Consider the following 21250-nt stretch of genomic DNA (forward strand, 5'->3'; position numbering starts at 1 on the left):
AGATCAAGTCTGCAAATCCTGTGTGCAGCACAGCTGATTCTTGCTGCTTTTCACTTCCATACTTGCATCAACAATGAAATCTGATGATCCAAGGATGAAAGTATTGAAAATAAATTGGTTGATTAAAAGAATGAAATTCAAATAGGGAAAATCTAGACGTTTGGAGATTGTTGAAAGTGGGAATGGACAGCGAGAGGACTGTGAAGTAACAGTGGAAACCTGTGGACAAAGAAGATCTGGATGTGTTTCTGTTGCAGACAAGATAGAACTTGGGGAAAGTGATTTGAAGATGATGTTGAGGAAGCACCGTGAGAAACGGAAACGTCAACCAGTAAGATGGCAAGAGGCCTGGGAGGGTGGGACTGCATTTGATCTGTTAGTGTTTTATCTGATAGTTATGAAGCTCAGGGTGACAAAATGATTGCTATTTTTTTGTGTGCATCCACCCTTCAACCCTTTATTTTAACCTCTGTTTAATTGTCAGTGTACACATGGAAGTGCTGTTTAGGCTTGTCTGTTGATTTTGTAATTTTTGTGATGTATTTTGGATAGACAAACATCTGGATTCCAGGGTGGGAAGACTTCCCAACTTTTATTGCAGTAAATAACTTTGGAAGCTGATCTGGTTAAGTTTGGGGCATTTCAGTGATTTGTTACCATCTGTACCCTATTGCTATCTTCACACTTGGTCTTTAGCCCATTTTAATTTCCATCCTGTTTTCTTGTGTAGGACCACCCTGATCTAGTGACAACAGACGTGACTCTTGAGGACATCATTGCTCGAGTAAACGCTGGCAGGAAAGGTTCCATGGCAGGTCAGTGGGCTGGGCACAGTGTTTGTGCACTGAGTGTGTGAAAAGCTGAGGCTGAAGGAGGTCCGGACAGTGTGTTGTATCCTTTTGCTCTTCACCTCACTGGGTTTGTGAGTTGCTCTGTTTCAGTTGCTCAGGCAACTGCAGTTTCCACCGAAGGTGCTTCCAGCTATTGGTGAAAGTTAATTTGTGTCCCTGCTCTGAGCAGTTGCCTTTGCATTTCTAATTTCATGTACATTGGTTTAAAAAATAGAGGTTTTCTATTAAAACAGAATGCATTGAGGGGAAAAAATGAAGATTCGTGGAGATAACTGGGAGGATGGAGTGAATGATGTGTGAATGAGTACACAGTATTCCTGAATTTATGCTAAATATATTATTTTTACACTTCTGAATATATGTTTAAATATATAGTTTATTACTTCCATTGAAATATGGTAGGAAGCTTTTTTATTATTATTCTTACCTTTTCTCATATCTACAGCCTTATTTGACTTTGCAACTCTCAAGAAAAAGGTGAAGGAGAAGGACGATAAGAAGAAAAAAAGGCTGAAGATTAAATCCGAGGTGGAAGACTTGGCTGACTCTCTGCTCAACACAGATGGAATCCCACCAATGTCTCAGGACCATTCCCCTATCGCTCTGTCATCTGTCAAAGAGGAGTAAGTGCTTCAGAGGGCTCTGGGTGCCTTGCATGGATGGAGGGAGCAACATGTGTTGCAGCTCAGATTTTGGGGGGACTTTTGCAGGCTTTGGTTTTGTGCAGTTTGGGGTTTGTGAAATGTGTGATGTTCATCTTTGAACTTATTCTGCTTGTGATCTCTTTCATTTGAAGACCTCTGGATGAGATGAAGCCATGCCTTGGAATAAATGAAATATCTTCCAGCTTCTTTTTCCTTCTTTTGGAGATACTGTTTCTGGATGGGCCTGCTACTCTCTCTGTGGTAAGGAATCACCAGCTTTCCTAGGAATCTCTGCAGAAGGGAAAATGAAGGGATAAAGGGTTTTATAGCTGTGCAGTAGTGATTTTTCTCCAGAGTTGTCCTGTTGTAAGTGATACAAATATGTAAATTACACGTGAAGGAAGTTAAACCCTTTGAGGGTCAGTGGAATCTGTCTTTCCATACCCATTCATTAGATCATGGTTAGATATATTCTACATACTTAGGATAGAGATGGTGGAGAAGTTTTTCCCTCTTTTTGGTGTCTATTCCCTGAAATATTACAGCTACTTGAAAAGTCAGATGATTGTTTCTATATACATAAAAATCTCTTTGTCCCTTGGGTGTGTTTGGCTGCTTTGGTTTCTGTTAAGTCAATCATAGTTTTAAGTGTGAGACCTTTAATGAAATATTTCTGTTTCTTCTTCAGCTGGAAGATAAAGTTCTAGACTGGCAATCTTCTCCTGCCAGTGCACTAAATAACTGGTTCTCCTTTGCCCCAAACTGGTCTGAACTGGTTTTACCTGCCTTGCAGTACTTGACAGGTGACAGCACAGGTAAGAATGGCTGTTAAAAATACTAACTATGCTTGTACCTCAGTTCTAATCAGTGCTGGTGTATATTATAGATGAAATCAACTTGTAATTCATCACTACAATAGATCCTAGTGTTGCTGGCAGCATTGCTATGGTAGGCTGCATGACTTGGTTGTGGTACCTTGTTTTGCACGTGGGTGGTAGATAAGACCCAGCTTGATACCCAAATATGTGAAAATGTGGGTGAAATTGCCTCTAGACAGACAGGTTCTCCTGTTCAAATCAGTGCTTTCAGGCAGGATGTTTAAAGCAAGAAGAAATTAGTCTCTTCCTGGTGCAAGGGCATTGTGGTTGTCTCCAGGGGTGATGAAAAATAAAGTAGATGGTCCCCTGAGCAATTTGCTGAAGGCTTGAGGCTGGCCCAGCTTTGACCTGGGGCTTGGACCAGCTAAAGTTCAGATGTTCCCTACATCTGAAATTATCTGTGGTTCTCATTGGCTTAGTGGGGAGTTTTAAAGGGAGAGACAGTGTAGATGGCCATGGCCTTTGCAGCATGGATACTGAATGTTCTCTGGGATGCTGATGAATACTGTAAATCCCAACTGTGCTTCCCCTGAGCCCAGAACAGTCACCATGCAGTAACAGTTCCTGGCACCTCACAGCATGAACAGGATCCCATCTGGCAGCCTGTGGATAAAAGACTCTTTACCCTGTTCTGTTCTGTCCTGTGCTGGCACTGTTACTCTCAGGTGCTTTACCTTCCCTTTGGGCAAGTGTAGATTTAGAGAGACACTAATGTAATTGCCTGAACCCTGGCATTGTGAGCCCAACTCAACACCTTGATCACAGCAGGAGGGTTTGGGGATTGTGTGATGTCTCTGACATGCATGTTTTTCACTGTAGATGCTCCTTCCAGCTTCTCACCTTTTGTTGAGTTCAAGGAAAGAACTCAGCAGTGGAAACTGCTTGGTGAGTCTCTTGTGCTCTTCTGTGATTTCTGTGAGGGCTGGTTGTTTTCTCTAGGCCTTTTCAGCTTACTGCTGTCCAGAGAGAAGGACAAGCAGAGCTGTTAATACATTGGTTAGGCCTTTCCTTTTCACTGAGTTCTACATTCCAGGTTTTGTTAAGACATCAGTAGCAGCAGCAGCAGCAGGCAGAGAATGAGTGAACAGAGGCACTGGGCTTTATTTATGTTGCTAACCATGTTTATGTCACCCTTCAAATCTATCTGAACACCTTCATATTTTCCCTTCTGTAGAGCATACCTTCTGATTATGCAGAGTGATTATTAATTATTACAATGATAAGTGAACAACCATTTTCCTAAGTCTGGATGTGTTCAAGTATTGAAATTGGAGCATGTGTGAAGTACAGAAAATGCCTTGTGACTGGTGATGCACAGAGGTGGGAAGGGAGTAGATGACTGGGAAGGACAAGCAGCTGGCTTTATCACAAATAAAGGACTTTTCTTATTTTTCCTGATTTCTTGGACTAGTTTCTTGCCATGATCATGAGAAAGAATTGGCAGCACTGTTTCAGCTCTGGTTGGAGACCAAAGACCAGACCTTCTTCAAAGTGAGTCAGAAAAAATCACCTTCTAGCGGTGCAAAACTTGACAGAGTTATATCCAACATTGACACATCTTTGGTTTTTGATAGGAAAATGAAGACAGCTCAGATGCCACAACACCATTTCCCAGAGTGTAAGTATGTAATACTGCTCAAAAGCTGCTGCATGTGCTAAAGCTGGGGAGTTTGGTCCTTGCATCTCTGAATCTGGATGGCTGGTTGCTTAAAATAAAAAGGCTTTACATCATGGGGCAGGAGGGAACTTGATAGTCTGGTTTTATACAAAGTTCTTTGAATTTCCTCAAGTTCTGTCCTGATTACTAGGTTATTTACAGTCCTTGCTTACTTTCAGACAGTGCATAGAGAGTATTTGAAGATCTCTGCACAACCTGTTTATATTGTGTATATATATATATATCAGAAATGTTTTCCAAATTGGCAGAAGGGTTAAGGTGTCTAATCCTTTGGGGAGTTCTTTGGGATGGTTGTGGGCTTGCTGCTCAGAGCTGATGGTGACCTTTGTTTCAGAAGGACTGACTATGTGGTCCGACCTAGCACAGGAGAGGAGAAACGTGTGTTTCAGGAGCAGGTAAGAGGAGAATCATATTAATTTAAATGCACATATTGAAATAGTTGGCCAGTAAAGCAGGAGAATTTCACATAAGAGAGTTTTATACTGGTACACAAACTAGTGTAAAGAATTAATCTGTTTCTTCTGCCTGGAAGTAGGTATCTTGCCTTTACATAGCACTTGCTAACAATATAGCCTAGCTGCTTACTGCAGAAACACCTGTATTTCCAGTGAATATTGGTCAAAACTCATTAAATTTGGTTGTGCGAACCCTTCTGTCTTCTTTGTCATCTCCCAGCATATGACTGGGAGCATGTATGAGTATAATAAGCAGAAGACAAGTGGCAATAAGTGCACCTGTACACTTAATTATCTTGTCTGCAGTAATTGCAGGTGTGTATTACAGGGTAAACACGTGATGGCATCTCTTCTCTCTGGGTACATGTGCTGTGTGGGTGGCAGAATAGCCAGGTTACATTTTGGAAATCTCTCTTTTGCCGGATTGGAGGAGGAAGAAAGGGCTTCTTGTTGCTGGGGGAAAGGGTGTTTGGTGGCCAGGAGGTGTGTCTCTGGCACTTGTGCAGCTGTCTGACAGTGAACCTCACATATTGCACCTTCACTCTGTGCTTAGGTGGTGCTTCAGATTCTGCTTGAAGCAGTTTGTGCTTCTCTTGCTCCAAAATAAGTTTATAAACCTTTAATTTTAAAAAAAAAGAATTCTCTAGAGAACAAGAAGTTACACTATAATGTAGCACAGGCTTTAAGACTTTGCTGTTTGTGTTTCCTGCTCCATTCAGCCCTCTTTGTTTCCCACCACAGGAACGTTACCGGTACAGCCAGCCCCACAAAGCCTTCACCTTCCGCATGCACGGCTTTGAGTCGGTGGTTGGGCCTGTCAAGGGGGTGTTTGACAAGGAAACCTCCTTAAACAAGGCCCGAGAGCATTCCCTGCTGCGCTCAGACAGGCCTGCCTATGTCACCATCTTGTCCCTTGGTAAGTGGCCAGAGTATTTCTTTTTAAAAAGAGAGAGGCTCCCCTAACCCCCCCAGGGAATTATGTTACTAAGGTGGGCAGGCTGGATTGACATAAAAGGTGACATAAATTGATATTGACATAAATGGTGGGAGCAGGAACAACTAGAAAAGAAGGCATCTATGTGTTGATGATGATCTGACAGAAAATGGGAAACAAAGGTGGTGGTTTTGGTACACTGATGTGAAGCTGGGGCTGGCAAAGTCATCCCAGGGACCAGGGCTGTTCCCCAAGTTCCTCACTCCTGGCACAAAGCCAGTGCAGTTGAGTTACTTTAAAGTGATCTTTTATAGTCTGCTAATATCTCAGGGATCATGTGGGCTAGATTTTAGTGATCAAGTAGGCACTGTGAGGGCTAAGAGAGCAATATGGAAACAGATCTGCTGCAGTACTTGAATACAGCTGCCTGGTTACTGCTGGAAGTGAAAGCTCTGGGTTTGTATTTCAGTTCGTGATGCTGCTGCTCGCCTTCCTAACGGGGAAGGAACTCGTGCTGAGATTTGTGAGCTGCTTAAAGATTCCCAGTTCCTAGCTCCTGATGTCACAAGTGCTCAAGTAAGTGGGCTACCATGTGTAACCTCAAACAGATTTCCCCCAAAATAACACTGCTTAGACCTGGGCAGTGTTTAATGGCTGAGGCCCAGTTATTTCTTAAGCTCCTTTGACTAGCAAATGAGAGCTGTGTTCTACTCTGGTGAGGTGCTGCAAGTCTACACCAAATTCTGGATGATACAAACACAGCTAGAAAAGCCATAGGATTAACACTGTTACATATCTAATCACATTTTAGATTCAAAACCAGTCAATTTTTAGAGCTCTCGACTTTGTTGGAAGCTCCATTTAATCCAAGGTGACAAACTTCTGCTGCAACATCTGCCTGAGCTATTACTCAAATGAACATGTCTAGCAGCTTACTCAGGTTTTATGCCACATAGGACTACTTTGCTATTGGTGACCTTTGCCTAGCCCAGCCAGGGACATCTTGTAACTCCATGAATTGTGAACTTTCAGGTTAACACTGTTGTTAGTGGTGCTTTGGATCGATTACATTACGAGAAAGATCCCTGTGTGAAATACGATATTGGGCGCAAGTTGTGGATCTACCTGCACAGGGACAGGAGTGAGGAGGAGTTTGGTAAGCATGGCTTGGTGGTGTCTTAAGAATTTAAATGTTTAGAAAACTTTAGAGCTTCTTAATCCATTAAGACTAGGAGAGGAGAGATCTAGGCAAGACATGAGGAGGAAATTCTTTGCTGTGAGGGTGGTGAGAGCCTGGCCCAGGTTGGCCAGGGAAGCTGTGGCTGCCCCATCCCTGGCAGTGTTGAAGGGCAGGTTGGATGGGGCTTGGAGCAGCCTGGGCTGGTGGGAGGTGTCCATGCCCATGCAGGGGGTTGGATCTAGATGAGCTTTGAGGTCCCTTCCAATCCAAACCATTCTGTGATTTTATGCTTAAGTCCAGCTGGATAATGAACATTAATTTCTGTCAGTCTATCTAATAGTTTGCTAGTCTTCTAATCAGCTAGCTAATGTTAGCCCACCTGCACTTAAGTCCAGTGTTGCAGAGCAGTGTGTCAGTTGAAAGTAGTTGTATGAAAAATAGCATCCTGGGTATGAGAAGTAGAGGTCTGTGTGCACATTCACAACTTCTTATGTGTCTGTTTCAGACCTTTTGGCTGGTTTTACTTGGTGTTTTTCTTGGCATTATTACATGTCTCTGTGTGTTCGATTTCTTATCTGAAGATAAGCTTGCAGTTGTGAATTGGCCTCTTTCTTAACTGGTGTTTGCTTGTGGTCAGGAGCTCTAACAGTTCATTGGTGTTTGCAGAACGGATCCACCAGGCTCAAGCTGCTGCAGCAAAGGCCAAGAAAGCTCTTCAGCAGAAGCCAAAACCCCAAGCTAAAATGGTAAATTCCTTTCCTCTGGTTTTCACAGATGCTTTTGGGATTGGGAGGGAGAGAAGGGCTTAATTTAATCCATAAATTCTACATCCACAGTGGCTGAGTTATTTGAGTTATCAATTTATTATGTTTGTGAATATCAGTGTTGGTCTAGCACCAGTGCATGACATGAAGAGGGAAATTTTACACCTCTCAGCTTTACTGTTGGTCTCCAACAGAAAGGTCAAAGGAATTTATTTGTGCTCCCTATCTTAAGGGTGGTCTTTCAGATTTAATTTTGAGGTTAAGCTGTAGCAGAGGGTGTGGAACTAGTCTGCTGCCCTCCCCCTTAGTCTGCTGAAGCTGTCAGGGTTTGGATGTCTCTTTTTTGTTGTTTTTATTGATATTGAATATCTCTAAAGTGGTTGTTGCTGGCAAATTAACCCAGGTGGAAATCTGCCTCTTATGAATGTTTTACACTGCTGAGATGCCCTTTTCCCTGGGAACACGAGCAGCCAAATGCACCAGCCCATTTGTGGTTGCAGTTGAGGAAGGCAGACAGTCAGACATCTGTGATTTCAGGGTTTATCACCAGGGCATCATTCCTGAGCATGCAGAGCTCAGCTGGAAGTGCTCAGCCCAGTCTCTGGAGTGCAGCAGTCAGAGCCATTTCTCTAAAGACCTTCATGCTTGACGTGGTTTCTTTCAGAAGTCCAGCAGCAAGGAGAGTTCCCTGAAAACGCTCCCCAGCAGCACCTCAGAGCCCAGCCAGCTGAGCCTGAGTGACTCCAGCATGCCACCAACCCCTGTGACTCCTGTGACACCAACTGCACCAGCATTACCAGCAACCCCCATTTCACCCCCACCAGTGTCCGTGGTTAGCAAGAGCGTCTCTAGTGCTGGGTCAGAGCCAGCAAAACCCAGCCAGAGGTACTTCTGCCTTGTACATCACTTGTAAGTGTTGCTGGTTCTTTGAGTCACTGTCTGCATCTCTGCTGACCTACTGGCCTTTATCTTTTCCATAGTGTTCTTCTGGTGTCATCCCCCACCATGCCTCAGCTTGGGACATTGCTCTCCACAGCCCAGAGTCCACAGGCACAGGCAGGGCCACAGCCACCCCCCAGCAGGGTGGTCAGTCACACCACCTCCTCAGGTCTGCCCCAGGTCCGGGTGGTCACTGCCCAGTCCAGCCTCCCAGCTGTGTCCCAGCAAGCCCCAGTGGTAACCCAGCAGCAGCAGCAGCAGCAGCCTGCATCAGTGCCTCAGATCCGTGTTCCCGCTACAGCCACACAAACCAAAGTGCTCCCTCAGGTGAGCTGGGCTGCATGGAAATGGTGGAGTAGCTCTGACTTCTAACCTGGCTTCTTCTCATATGTTGGTGCAGGGCACAGGGATTACTTGCTCACTTGGAACATCATCCAGTAACTGCAGGGCAGGAGCATGGAAGCAGTTGTGCATAAATTATACTGTGCATAAATCATATAGTGCTCCTTTTCTTAGAATCATAGAATGGTTTGGGTTGGAAGGGACCTTAAAGATCATCTAGATCCAACCCCCCTGCATGGGCAGGGACACCTCCCACCAGCTCAGGTTGCTCCAAGCCCCATCCAACCTGCCCTTCAACACTGCCAGGGATGGGGCAGCCACAGCTTCCCTGGGCAACCTGTTCCAGTGTCTCACCACCCTCACAGCAAAGAATTTCCTCCTCGTGTCCAACCTAGATCTCCCTTCTTCAAGTTTTAATCCATCCCCCTGTGTCCTCTCCCTACAAGCCCTAGTGAATAGGGAGCTTTCCTCTGTTACCTGTTGATGTGGCACCGTTAAATGGTGCATGGCAGTAAAAGAGTTCACAGAACTAGAAGCTAAGACCCAAGACAAAAAGAGTAATTATTACTCAGTGGTGTTTTGGTCCACTCATAGGCTGCCTCTGTTTCTGTCTGCAGGCTGTGATGACTCTGCCAGTAAAAACTCAGACCAGCCCAGTGCAGGTGCAGAGACCAGGCAGCTCCATGGGGGGACAGACAGGCCTGCCTGTGACAGGGCTCTCTGCAGCACCCAGTCCTGCTGTCAAGCCAGTGACCAGCTCTCCAGGCAGTTCTGCTACAAGCACCTCCTCTACCACTGTCATCCAGAACGTGGCTGGCCAGAATATCATCAAGCAGGTGAGAGGGAGAGATCAGGAACTGAGCTCCATCACCCAGTTGTTTCCAGTTTTTTTGTCACAAACTTGATATGCTGATATGAGAACATAGTGTAAACTGTAGTCACAGGCCAAACAGATTTAGGCAGTTGCTGGTTTGGTGCATTTGAGCCCAAATTTTACATACAGGTAAAAGATATGTTAGTGCAGGTTCTTTAATTGACCATCTTCACATGTTGATCTCCTTTTCATTCATCTTGTTTGAAAAAGAAAACAACTCCTCAGTATTTCATGTTTTGGGAATGCCATCTGATGCAGAACCAGAACAGTTTTCCACTCTGTGCTGAGCTCCAGCATCATGCCCTGGCATTTCCAATGGGAGCAAATATCCTATGGGGAAGTTACGCTTGGACTGTGTCCTGGTTTGCTCCAAGGAGCTCTCTGCTCTCTTCCAGGTGGCTATCACAGGCCAGCTGGGCGTGAAGACCCAGCCTGGAAGCAGCATCCCCCTGACAGCCACCAATTTTCGGATCCAGGGGAAGGACGTGTTGCGCCTGCCCCCGTCCTCCATCACCACGGATGCCAAGGGCCAGACTGTGCTGCGGATCACCCCGGACATGATGGCCACCCTGGCCAAATCCCAAGTCACTACTGTCAAACTGACTCAGGACCTCTTCACAGCAGCTGCGGGAAGCAGTGCTGGTGGGAAAGGCATCTCTGCAACTCTGCATGTGACATCCAATCCTGTCCAGACTGCTGATTCTCCAGCCAAGACCAGCACGGCCACTTCAGCTTCTTCCAGCCCAGCTGGAAGCACAGTGGTTAAAGTGACTCCTGACTTGAAGGCTGCAGAGCCAACAAGCTCTGCTTTCCGACTGATGCCTGCTCTGGGCATGACGGTGGCAGATCAGAAGAGCAAAGCCATCACCACGGTGGCATCCACCGAGGCCAAGCCAGCTGCTACCATAAGAATCGTGCAAGGGCTAGGGGTGATGCCACCCAAAGCTGGGCAGACTATCACAGTAGCTACTCACCCTAAACAAGTGCCCTCTTCCTCAGCAGTGAGCGTGGCCGGCACAGCCCACACCTCAGCTGTCTCCTTACCAGCCGTGAGTGCCACAGTGTCCAAAGCGGTGGCCGTGGCCTCGGGAGCTGCTGGGACTCCCATAACTATAGGCACAGGAGCCACCACTGTGCGGCAGGTACCCGTCAGCACCACAGTAGTGTCAACATCCCAGGCAGTAAGTACTGCTAACCTTTTTCTGCAGGGGGGTGAGGAAGGGGAATGCTGAAATACACTGATGATGCATCTCGGAAATCTTCGCATCCGCAGGGGCTCGAATTAACTGCTGTAGAATGTGGGTCTGCAGCTGATTTCTTGGTGTTGGAATTTTGTAGCCAAATGCTGAATTGCCAGAAAACAGTCAGATATGTCTTCCCTTGCCTCCTGTTGTGAGTGAATGAAATAAACTTTGCTTATCTGAAGTCCTACCTTGTGCAGCTCAGCGTCTTGCCCACACCTCTGAAATAATTTCCCCTGGAATGGGACTAGAAGCACTTGTTACATGTTATTTTTTTAATGGAATTTCCCATTTAATGCAGTTTTAATGCTCAAAGCTGAAGGCACCATTAACCGTACTGTGAAGTAGTGTGAATAGGCTAATTGACATTCCCATAGCCTTCCAAGGATAAAAATCCCAGACAGATGCAATGATCCTTCCCAGAGCAATCCTGTGGTGCAAAGAGGATGCAGGTTTTCAGGGCTGAGGCAGCTGTGAAGTGAATGAGATGGAGGTGAATTTTAATGAGCCTGAGATGGAGCACAGGTTTCATCAGCAAAGCTGCTGTTGATTTCCACTCCCAGGACTCCTAAAAGCCAGGCTGAGTGGTAATTGCCTGTTGTCAAGCAGTTGCTCTGCTGAGTTCCCAAGGGCTCCTCATGTGTTCTTCAACTTCTCTAGGGTAAACTGCCAGCACGAATAACAGTGCCTCTGTCAGTGATCAGCCAGCCAGTGAAAGGCAAGAGTGTGGTGACTGCCCCCATCATCAAGGGCAACCTCGGGGCCAAGTGAGTACTTTGCATCTGGTAGTTTTGCTTTAGAAAGAGGCTGAGGAAAGTTATCTGGTCAATAGATTCCTGAGGACCTAGCAGGCAAAGATTGGAATGGACTTGCAGTCTGTTAATACCTCCATTAGCTGCAAGAAACTGAATTAATTCAGTGGCAGTGAGAATATAATCTGTGTTGATGTGCCCTGAGGTGCAGGTTCTAGTAAATAACTGAAGAAAAAAATGTTCCTCGCCTTGAAACCAGCTATTAGATTAGTTCTGTGTGTTTGAGCAAGAGTTAACCTGGTGACATACCTAAAAATACCTGTAATCTGAGGCCATCTCTCCACTAAAGAAACCAGGGGAGTGGTAACTGCCTCAGTGCAAATTCCTCTGGCACTCAGATATTGAAGTCTTTTTGTTTATTCTTCCCTGAATTCTCCTGCTGTCTCCCTTAGTTAATATTTCAGGGCAGAACACTGTGTGCTTGGAATTTTTCTGCATTCCTTGAGAAGTGTTCAGGTCTGATCAGACTAATCCAGCGATGGGCACAGTCCAGATTTCAAGAGCTTAATTTGTGTGATAAATTATCTATCACAGTGATAAACCTTGACATAAACTAGTCACTTGTGTATTTGTGGGGAAAAAACCCAACCTGCTACTTAAAATAATTAGTGAATCAGATAAGGAATTTTGATATCTCCTAGCAACTGAAGAACAATTTATGAGTCTGAAAGACCTAGCCTGCTGTTCTGGTTACTAACCTTCCAACCATTCTATTTCCTCAGCATCAGTGGATTAGGTAGGAATATCATCCTGACTACCATGCCAGCAGGGACAAAACTGATTGCTGGGAACAAGCCAGTGAGTTTCCTGACTGCACAGCAACTCCAGCAGCTGCAGCAGCAAGGCCAAGCCACACAGGTAATGGGACACACAATGATAATATGATTTGCTTTTTGATAACCTAACATCTCCTGAGGACTTTACACCTGATCCATGGGGTTCCATAAAAAGTGCAGGCACACAGCTTGGCTGGAGTGTCTGCAATTACATGCAGTGCATCATCTCCTTTACCTTCCCTCCATCCAAATACGGTTTTAAAATGTTTTTGAAGCACTGATTGTAGAATGTAAAGCCAAAAATCCTTCCAGGAAATGTTCCCAGCTGCTTGAGGGATTGTTTCTGTACCCTTGGCTCTTTTTTAGAGCTTTGTACTTTGGCTGCTGTGAGTCACCATTTCTTGAAGGAATTCGTTTATTTGCTCATCCATCTTTCTGTCTGGAAACTTACTGTTCTGGAGTTCCAAAGAATTAATCTGTACTGAGAGCTGCTAGTAACAGGTCTGTACAGGAGAAGTATCCAATGGATCCAAGTCTTTTTTCTGAAAACTTGTAAAAGCAGCTGACATGAAGGTTTTTATTCAAACTAGTTTTTGCTTCTTCCTGTGTAACCTTGAGATCTCTTGCCACCATCCTACATGAGCAGTGGATGGAGTGATCTTGTGACAGATGCTGTCCTTGGTGTGTTTTGGTGCTTGGTCTTGTTCATATAACTTGAGTTTTGGTTGCCAGGAGAGGCAGGTAATTCCCCAGTGCTTCAGAGTGTGGTGCAAGTTCAATGTGTCACCAGGCCTTTCTTGACATGAGTTGAGGTTTTTTCTTTCCCTTTCAAACAGGTGCGGATTCAAACAGTCCCAGCCTCCCACCTCCAGCAGGGAACAGTGTCTGGCTCTACTAAAGCAGTTTCCACTGTGGTGGTGACAACAGCTCCATCTCCAAAGCAGACCCAAGATCAGCTATGAACACTGGTTTGAAAATGGATCACTTTCCAAGAACTTCCCTGAGTCACCCTCCATCCAACCATCCAAGACAACCTAAGCACAGTCATGGCTAAGGGCTGGACTGGATTCTGTCACTTTTTTTTTGTCTGGAGTCAGCATTGTGATGTCTAGGTAGAAAATCCACAGCAAAAGATGCTGTACCTACAAACTAAGATGTGTCAGTCCAGATATGTAAAGCCAAGGTCTGTAGAATTGATTGTTTGAGAAATGTCTTCCTTTTCTTTGTCCTTTTCCCATCCAAAGGGCTTTTGCCAGTATAATTCCTGTGTGTTTTGGGTTGTAGATGAAGCAGTTGATCTTGGGTCTTCCTTAGCCAGGGAAATTTGCTTGGAAAGGGTAATTCAGACTTTTCCAGGTCATGAAGAAGATGCCTCCTTTTGCAGGAGTTTAGCTGTTTATAAAGGGGACTTGGGATGGTGATTGGGACACCAGAGCTGGTAACAGCATGGAAGTAGATTCCTCACACATTCAGCCTACTATTTACAGACTTTTAAAATACCTCTCCCCTATCTCTGAACTCACCTTTCAGACAGATAACACTTCCATGTCCAAGTTCTGTCAAGGGCAGGATGAGAGTCAAGACGGTTTTTGCTGTAAAAAAGCTGTAAAAAAGCAAGTAACCACAGGAAAGGTGAGAAGTGGAGGAGATGCAGAAGGTCAGTGTGTGAACAGGTCTGTCAGGAAATGGGAATATAATGGAAAAGAAAAAGAAGTGTTGACCAGAAGGATCCTCCTTTAGTTTTCCTCAACAAAGAAACCTTTTTATCAGTCAAAAAAGACTGTAGCTTGTTTTAAAAGTGTGGATCTACCCGAACTGGACTCAGAAATCTTTTAACCCCTGATCTTGGCCTTTAGTTTTGTTTTTACCTTTCCAATTTTATCTATGTACATTTGTTTGAATTTTGCACATACTGGAGATGAATCCGTGGCTGTTGTGACATGACCTTGAAGCTTCCTGGGAATGAGATCAGAAGACATGTTGGACCAGGAGAAGAATAAAAGGGCAGAATGCCTTATAAATCTCTCTGCCATCTTTTGGTGTTGTACAACTTGTTTTGTGTACAGTGGTTGTTGAGCTTGCCAAGGGCTAATAGACAGTCCGTCTTCTTTGGAAGATGGCTCTTTTTTAACCTGTTTTTTCTTGTGGTTTGCTCAAAGTTACAGGTTATTGAGTAAAATCTGTTTAAAGAACCAAGTCTTAACAGCTCAGAGTTGTCCAGTGCTGTGTGACTGGAACTGTGTGACTGGAGCTGTATGACTGGAGCTGTGTGTGTTGAGCTGAGGGGAGTTTTTTGGGCTTCAGGCCTTGTGTGTCAGTCTTTCTGTACAAAAGCCAACCTACTTCAGGCCTGGGTTAGAAGAGATTGGGTGTTTTAGGCAAAAAAACAAGGGGTTAACTGCAGGTATGACATGAGCACTTCCATGCACCATTTCAAAGCAAGCCTTGAATTGAGGTTTGTATGTCTTGGGAATGGCATTTAGAGTGATAAAGGTTTGTCTGTTGTTGTACCTGTGTGGTACACACTTAACTATGAGCTAAGGGCACAGCAGGAAGGTTGGTTGTGGAGGGAGATGAGGACATTCTTAGGTCTTTTTAGTAGTAAAGTTAAAATACAGAGTGAAAGAGACAGCAAACAGCTTCCTGGTGTGTGAAAGAGCCCCTGCACTCAAAGCACAGTCAAGGTATTCCTGCTACAGTAGTTCTGTTCATGATTAATAAACCTACAACCGAGTGCTGAAAGATGGTTCCAGTGTGAAGCCCCTTATGTTTCTGTGGGTTATTGTGCAGGGAATTAGGTGGATTTCTCACTGGACACAGGAGGTTTTGGCAGGATTCAGTTGAACAAAACAGGAAACCTGCATCTAATCCCATGAGTTTAGTGTGTCTCAGATGGTTCCTGGCACTGAGGGTATTGCTGTGCAGGTCACCCCATCTCCTTTCTCCCATACCTGTCTCTGCTAAAGGGCTTGCTAACGTGTGAGCAGCCTTTGCATTCCTGGGCACTTCACTGAGGCCTCTTCTTGTTTGCCTTTGGAGTCTGGGGACTTTGGGAAGGAGCAGCAGTCACTGTGTGGGCTTCTTACTCCAGAGGATGACGTGCTGGGTTAAATAGCACGTTTACTACCATCCAGAACAAAGTGCAGCCTCTTCCATGGTTCAGCTGCCACCCATCTGACCAGTCACTTCCACTCTGGTTTAATAATAACCCTTAAACTACTGAAGCCAAGAGCCCTTGTTTTTAATAAGTAACCCTTCACTTGGAGACAGCCTGAAGGGCAGAGAAGGGCTCGAGTTGCTTTTTGGTGTGTGCTGGGGCTGGATGAAGGTGTGTTGGATCCAGCCTGTATTCCCAGTGACAACTGCTCCTGTGTCCTTTCTGTGACAGCTGAAACTGTTCTGGATGAGAACTGCAGGGAGCACACAGGCCTAGAGAAACTTACACTGACATTACCCATTTTCCATCTGCTTATCCTGCCTGAAGCCAAAGGGCCTTTCAGTCTGATGCATGTTTGCCATTACCTTTTTTAATTAAAAATGGAAGTACAGTCTGGTTTTCCTCACAGTGAGATGCTCACTGGGGTTATCCAAGAGCCTTGATTATTTCTTCGAAACTGGGATAGACATTTCTTTCCACCAAAAATTATCCTGCAATCATTGCTTGCAAGGCCTGAGCTACACAAACTGCCACAGGCCATGTAAAGCCTTTTTAACCTTTATTGTAGCAACTGCTCTGTTTTGTTTAAATCATGAGGGAAATCTCTCTTTAGATGCCTCAGCAGGATGCCCTCATAACCCCATGGACTCACACTGTGGTTATTCCAAGTGTTCCTTTTCAAAAGCAAACATTTCATTGGACATCAACCTGCCTGTTTTTAACAATTGAGCTTCCCTTCCCAAATGCCTTGAAGTCACTGGCACGGTGTTTAGGTAAACAGAAAACTCTTTATTACTTCTTTTTCGTGTGGCAAACCTGAACCACAGACACTAGGACAAAGGGGCAGAAGGTTTAGCTCTCGTGCCTGCCTGATGTGAAGCTGGTATGGGGAGCCTGACCTCAGGAACCTCCTGGATGAGGACTCGCAGTGCTTGAAATTTACCCTCAAATATAAGATTTTTGCCCCACAGCCTTAAACACAGGGACTTGTTGCAGAGCTGTGGGGAAAGGAGAGCACGCTGCTGTCTTCTAGAAATGTGGTTTAATACTGTAACTGCTGGGAACCAGCCAGGTTAACTCAATTTGAGATTGATTTGAGTCATAAGTTGGATCAAAGGGGATCCTCAGTGCTACTCCAGATCACCCAACAATAGCCTGATATATGATGCATTCATTTGATAAAGGCTTCAGGGTAGCATCATTGCAGCTAATGAAGATTCTGTGTCCAGTGCTGGAGCCCCCAGCATAAAAAGTACACAGAGCTCCTGGAGTGAGTCCAGAGGAGGCCACAGAGATGATCCCAGGGCTGGAGCAGCTCTGCTCTGGAGCCAGGCTGGGAGAGTTGGGGTGTTCAGCCTGGAGAAGAGAAGGCTCCAGGGAGACCTTAGAGCACCTTCCAGTGCCTGAAGGGGCTCCAGGAAAGCTGGGGAGGGACTTGGGACAAGGGCAGGGAGGGAGAGGACAAGGGGGAAGGGATGAAAACTGGAAGAGGGAGATTGAGGTGAGACATGAGGAGGGAATTGTGGAGTGTGAGGGTGGTGAGAGCCTGGCCCAGGTTGCCCAGGGAAGCTGTGGCTGCCCCATCCCTGGCAGTGTTGAAGGGCAGGTTGGATGGGGCTTGGAGCAACTTGGGCTGGTGGGAGGTGTCCCTGCCCACACAGGGGAGTTGTATCTGGGTGATCTTTATGGTCCCTTCCAACCCAAGCCAGTCTGGGGTTCTGTGAGTCTATGAACACAAACTTCAAGCTGGAAAAATCTGAACTGCTCAGCCCAGGCTGCCTTTGCAGCCATGGATACCTAAAGTCATCTGACCTCCCTTGGGTTCTTCTTGTAGGATGAATCACTCTCTGGTTATGACCATTTCTTTCAGTGGACTATAAAAAGAATTCTGGATGAGTGGGTCAGGTGTGGGCTCTTAATAATTTAATTTAGGGATGACACATCTTATGTAAAGTGACCCATATGAGCACGGGTTAATCTTGTAGGTGGCATCCTGTGTTGAGGCCTGAAAACTGCTCCATCAGAGGTAAACATTTTCAGAATCTGTTTCCTTCTGTCTAGAAGTAATGACCAAACCACTCTGGTAATCTTTACCATCTGGATCTTGCAACATTACATTTTCTCACTGTCCTACAGTTTGCAAGATCCAGAGCAAAGTGATTCACCTGCCAGAACCAAGATCCTTGCTGCAGAAACCTGCTGGTCTTCCAGAGCTCTGGGATCAGGTGGTTGTGCAACATCACTCAGAGCAGAAGCTGCCAAGCAAATCCAGGAGGGAGCATCACTAAGTGATTCTGCTGACCCAGGACAAGGCCATCATGGCCTGGAAAATGGAAGAGTGAACATGCTGATGGTTGTGGTGTTTTACCTGTGGTGCTGGGACTTGTTGAAGCATTAGGAAGAACCTGAAAGTGAGGACCTGCAAAGGTGCTGACACTGTTTGAAACTCAGTAAGTGATTTCCATGTGTTGATGTGTCATTCTAAATTAATTTTTGGCAAGAGGGGGGGAATTTTTTTCCATTTGGGCATGGGGAACCAATGGCTACCTGGTATTTACAAGACATACATACAAGAATGTGCTGGAAAAATATGCTGGATTACTCAAAAAAAGTATTTGCATTGAGGATTTTTAAACTGCTTAAGCAAGGTGCTTGTAAGTGTGTGGTGAGAATTGTTCCTGTGTTCTGTTATACAGTGAAATTATGGGTATGAACAGTCAAGTCAGAAGCCCTTGAGTCACTGCAAGTTTGTGAATTAGTGATCTTCCTTTGAGCTGCTTTGCTCCTGTAAGGAAGTAAGTTCTGTTTCATAGCTGGGGTGGCTGGGGTGGCTTCAATAATAAGCAATAACTTGGTGAGCCATTGTATGGAGGTTTGCTTCTAACAGTGGTCCTGTGTTCAATAATAAGCAATAACTCACAAGTATGGAGGTTTGCTTCTAACAGTGGTCCTGTTTTGAACCTGCACTTCCAGCTTTGGTTGGCCCCTGTAATGGCCGTGAAGGGCTCTTAAAGCTGGTGCAAAGCAGAGGAAGAGGCTGTCATGTCAGTTGTGTTGTTGTAGTGTCATATGTGCTCTCTGTGGGAAGCTGGTAGCTTACCAAGAAGTCATAAACTTAACTAGGTTGTTTTTCCAACTGTGCTAGGAGAGCTGGGCAGGCTGGAAGGTGTTAGTGTGCAAAGCTGGGGCTTTCCCAAGAGCTCCAGGTGCTTCATTGTCACAGCACCTCACTTTGAAAGGAAAAGGTAAAAGCTTAGTCTGTGTTTTTAAATAGCTGTGACCTAGAGATGAGCCCTCAGTCAGGGGGGTGAGTCTTTGTAAATAAAATGCTGGGTTTGTGTCTGGTTGACAGGATTTATTCTGGTTTTATTGGTCAGTTAAGTGTTGTGGAGGTGAGTCAAAGTGACTTGGACATGCTGAAAGGGCACAGTACCTGTTCAGAGCTGGCAAACCCAGGAGCTGCTTCCCCTAGGAAGGAAGCTTTCATTGACTATGTCCCCGTGCTTGGGTTTTTAACAGGGTTTACATGGTTAAACTGGGTTTAACAATTTCAGCAAGAAGGATCAGAGTTTGCATTAGGGCTGATTTAATCCCTGTTTATGTTTTCCCTGCTTTTTCTTTATTACTATTATATAAGCCAAGCATCCCAGAGAGCAACAACTAATTGGCTGGGGAACTGTTCCCAGCTCACTGGTGCTTCAGAAGTGCTCTCTCCTCTCAGTAGTTGAGGTGGGTTGCAAGGTGAGGTGTTTCCCAACATCTCCCTGACCTCTGGTGGCGGGAATCTGAGGGCTCTTCTTCAGCCCATGGACAACCTTTTCCCCACAAGTACTTGTCTTAGGAACGTCTGAGCTTCAGAGAACTGGTAGAAGAGCAATGGAAAATGAGGCCAGAGCTCGCCAGTTTTTCATCCAGTGAGGGATGTTATGAGAAGTCACAGAAAGAAGGGCACCTTAATGCTGGAACAGATTGTTCTGGGAGGAGGGGATTTTCCAGGCAGACATGGTACATAGTGATCCTTCTTGAAGGGACTGGAGCAGGTCTGCAAGCCTAATGCAGTCAGCAGGGTGTTCCATCCAGTCTTCCACCCCATCCCAGAGAGGACCAGCATCACCCTGCTGTCAGGTGGGCCCATTAACAGCATGTGCAGACCCACCATACCCAGCTGGGAGAGCATCAGGCAGCTTGTTGTCTGAAAGACAGTAGGAGGTGGACCATGAAACACCAAAAAAACCCCATGCCACATCCCTTTGTCCTCTGCTCTGACCAAGTGAGGAGAGTAAGAGGAAAAAAAGCCAAGGCTGTTTCTTTTTTGCTTTGGCTGCAAACAGCTGAGGTGAGGCCAACACAAAGACTGAACTATTTTCTGTGGGAAGTGGTGGGCATGGGTCAGGCAAGGCAGGTGGGCATGGGTCAGCTCTACTTGTCTGTAATAAACCAAAGAGAAATGGGTAATTCCAACCCATTTTCTGCATCTCCCAGCTAAGTCACAGCCTCAGTGTACACATTGGCAGCTTGTTAGGCAGATGGGACCTTGGCTGCCTTTGGATCTTGGGTGTGCCCCCCGGCGTGCAGCCAGGTTTCAAAATACCCAGTGCCACAAACCAGGCAGGCAAGCCTGTCCACTCTGTTGCACTTAGTTTGGCTGGCAAACACTGCTGCTGCTGATTCAGAGCTCACAAAGAGGTCCTGGTTTCACAAGCCATGGAAGAGCTCAAGAGAGAGACCCAGCAAGTAGTGTGGTGGATGTCCTAGTGCTTGGGATTCCCTCTGGAGTCCCCTGACTGCCAGGTGCCTGGCACCATTAGCAACAGAGGCACCAGGAAGGGTCCCCTTGGTTTGGAAAGCCTGTCCCTGAGCTGTCTGGGCAAGTGTTGAAGGGCTGAGGGTGGGCTGTCCTGTTGCACAGGCACATCCTTCACCCGCTCTCATCACCCACAGGACGGAGCTGCTCACTAGTGCCCTTTGTTCTGGGCCACTTTCACCATCCCAGGAGGGCAAAGCTACATGTGATCCCTGCCAGAGTCATGTTTTGGAAGCAGGGCTCTCACTCCAGAGCTCTTGAGAGAAGCGTTTGGGATCCAAGGGTAAGTTCCCATCCCAATGGCACAGCTCTCTGAGCAGCAGGCAGGGGCAGCTCCCTGCCCTTTTACAGGTCCCGTTCTCCAAAGTCAGTGAGTTTTCTCCTTGCCTGACAGATGGAGGGTCTGAATCAGAGCAGGGAGGACTCGCCTGGGGCCTGAGAGCAGGAAGGGCTGCGTGTCCCCGGGCAGATGGTCAGTGCAGCGGTGCCCGCAGCTCAGCGGGGCTGCCGGGTGACTCTTCCCTCCCCTCCCACTGAATCAGCCTTTGATTTACTCTTTGGAATGCGAAGTAACAGGACACCCCGGGAGCTTTATCGCTCTTCCCAATCTGTCGTATCGCCCTGGAAGTTGCCGGACCGGATCGGAGGCTGTAGCCGGGGTGGTTTCGGGGTTGTCGGGCAGGAACCCGGGCGGGAGGGCACAGGTGGGTGCTGGGGAATCGCGCTGGGAACCGAATCGTTGGGACCGCCCCGCAGGGAGGGGAAAGCCTTCGGGTGGCTGTTTGAACCCGGCTCCTCGGCTGCTGTGTGGATGTTTGGTGCTCCTTTGTGGAGGCAGAATTCCTGGGAACTGCCGAGGACTTCTCCCCCGCAGCCAGCCCTGCTGCGGGCACCGACCTCCTTCCCTCCTTCCCTCCCTCC

The 21250-nt window shown here is 46.2% G+C and overlaps 1 protein-coding gene across 2 annotated transcripts in view; it reads left to right on the forward strand.

The window, feature by feature from the left end:
* The window catches only part of NFRKB (nuclear factor related to kappaB binding protein), a 16977-nt gene extending 3482 nt beyond the window's left edge, over positions 1-13495 (forward strand). For both annotated transcript variants that reach the window (XM_010002872.1, XM_010002871.1), the window contains exons 6-25: positions 258-331; positions 731-815; positions 1297-1474; positions 1648-1756; positions 2184-2310; positions 3193-3258; positions 3785-3864; positions 3948-3991; positions 4386-4446; positions 5248-5422; positions 5910-6016; positions 6473-6596; positions 7287-7366; positions 8049-8269; positions 8365-8650; positions 9283-9501; positions 9935-10720; positions 11441-11547; positions 12315-12450; positions 13205-13495. In XM_010002872.1, the coding sequence (XP_010001174.1) occupies positions 258-331; positions 731-815; positions 1297-1474; positions 1648-1756; positions 2184-2310; positions 3193-3258; positions 3785-3864; positions 3948-3991; positions 4386-4446; positions 5248-5422; positions 5910-6016; positions 6473-6596; positions 7287-7366; positions 8049-8269; positions 8365-8650; positions 9283-9501; positions 9935-10720; positions 11441-11547; positions 12315-12450; positions 13205-13330 (3191 nt within the window). In that variant the 3' untranslated portion in view covers positions 13331-13495. The remainder of the gene's footprint in view (positions 1-257; positions 332-730; positions 816-1296; positions 1475-1647; positions 1757-2183; positions 2311-3192; positions 3259-3784; positions 3865-3947; positions 3992-4385; positions 4447-5247; positions 5423-5909; positions 6017-6472; positions 6597-7286; positions 7367-8048; positions 8270-8364; positions 8651-9282; positions 9502-9934; positions 10721-11440; positions 11548-12314; positions 12451-13204) is intronic.
* Positions 13496-21250: the final 7755 nt, after the last annotated feature.

This window comes from Chaetura pelagica, unplaced genomic scaffold (genome assembly GCF_000747805.2).
Source record: "Chaetura pelagica isolate M959 unplaced genomic scaffold, ChaPel_1.0 scaffold38, whole genome shotgun sequence".
In the NCBI taxonomy this organism is placed as follows: Eukaryota; Metazoa; Chordata; class Aves; order Apodiformes; family Apodidae; genus Chaetura; species Chaetura pelagica.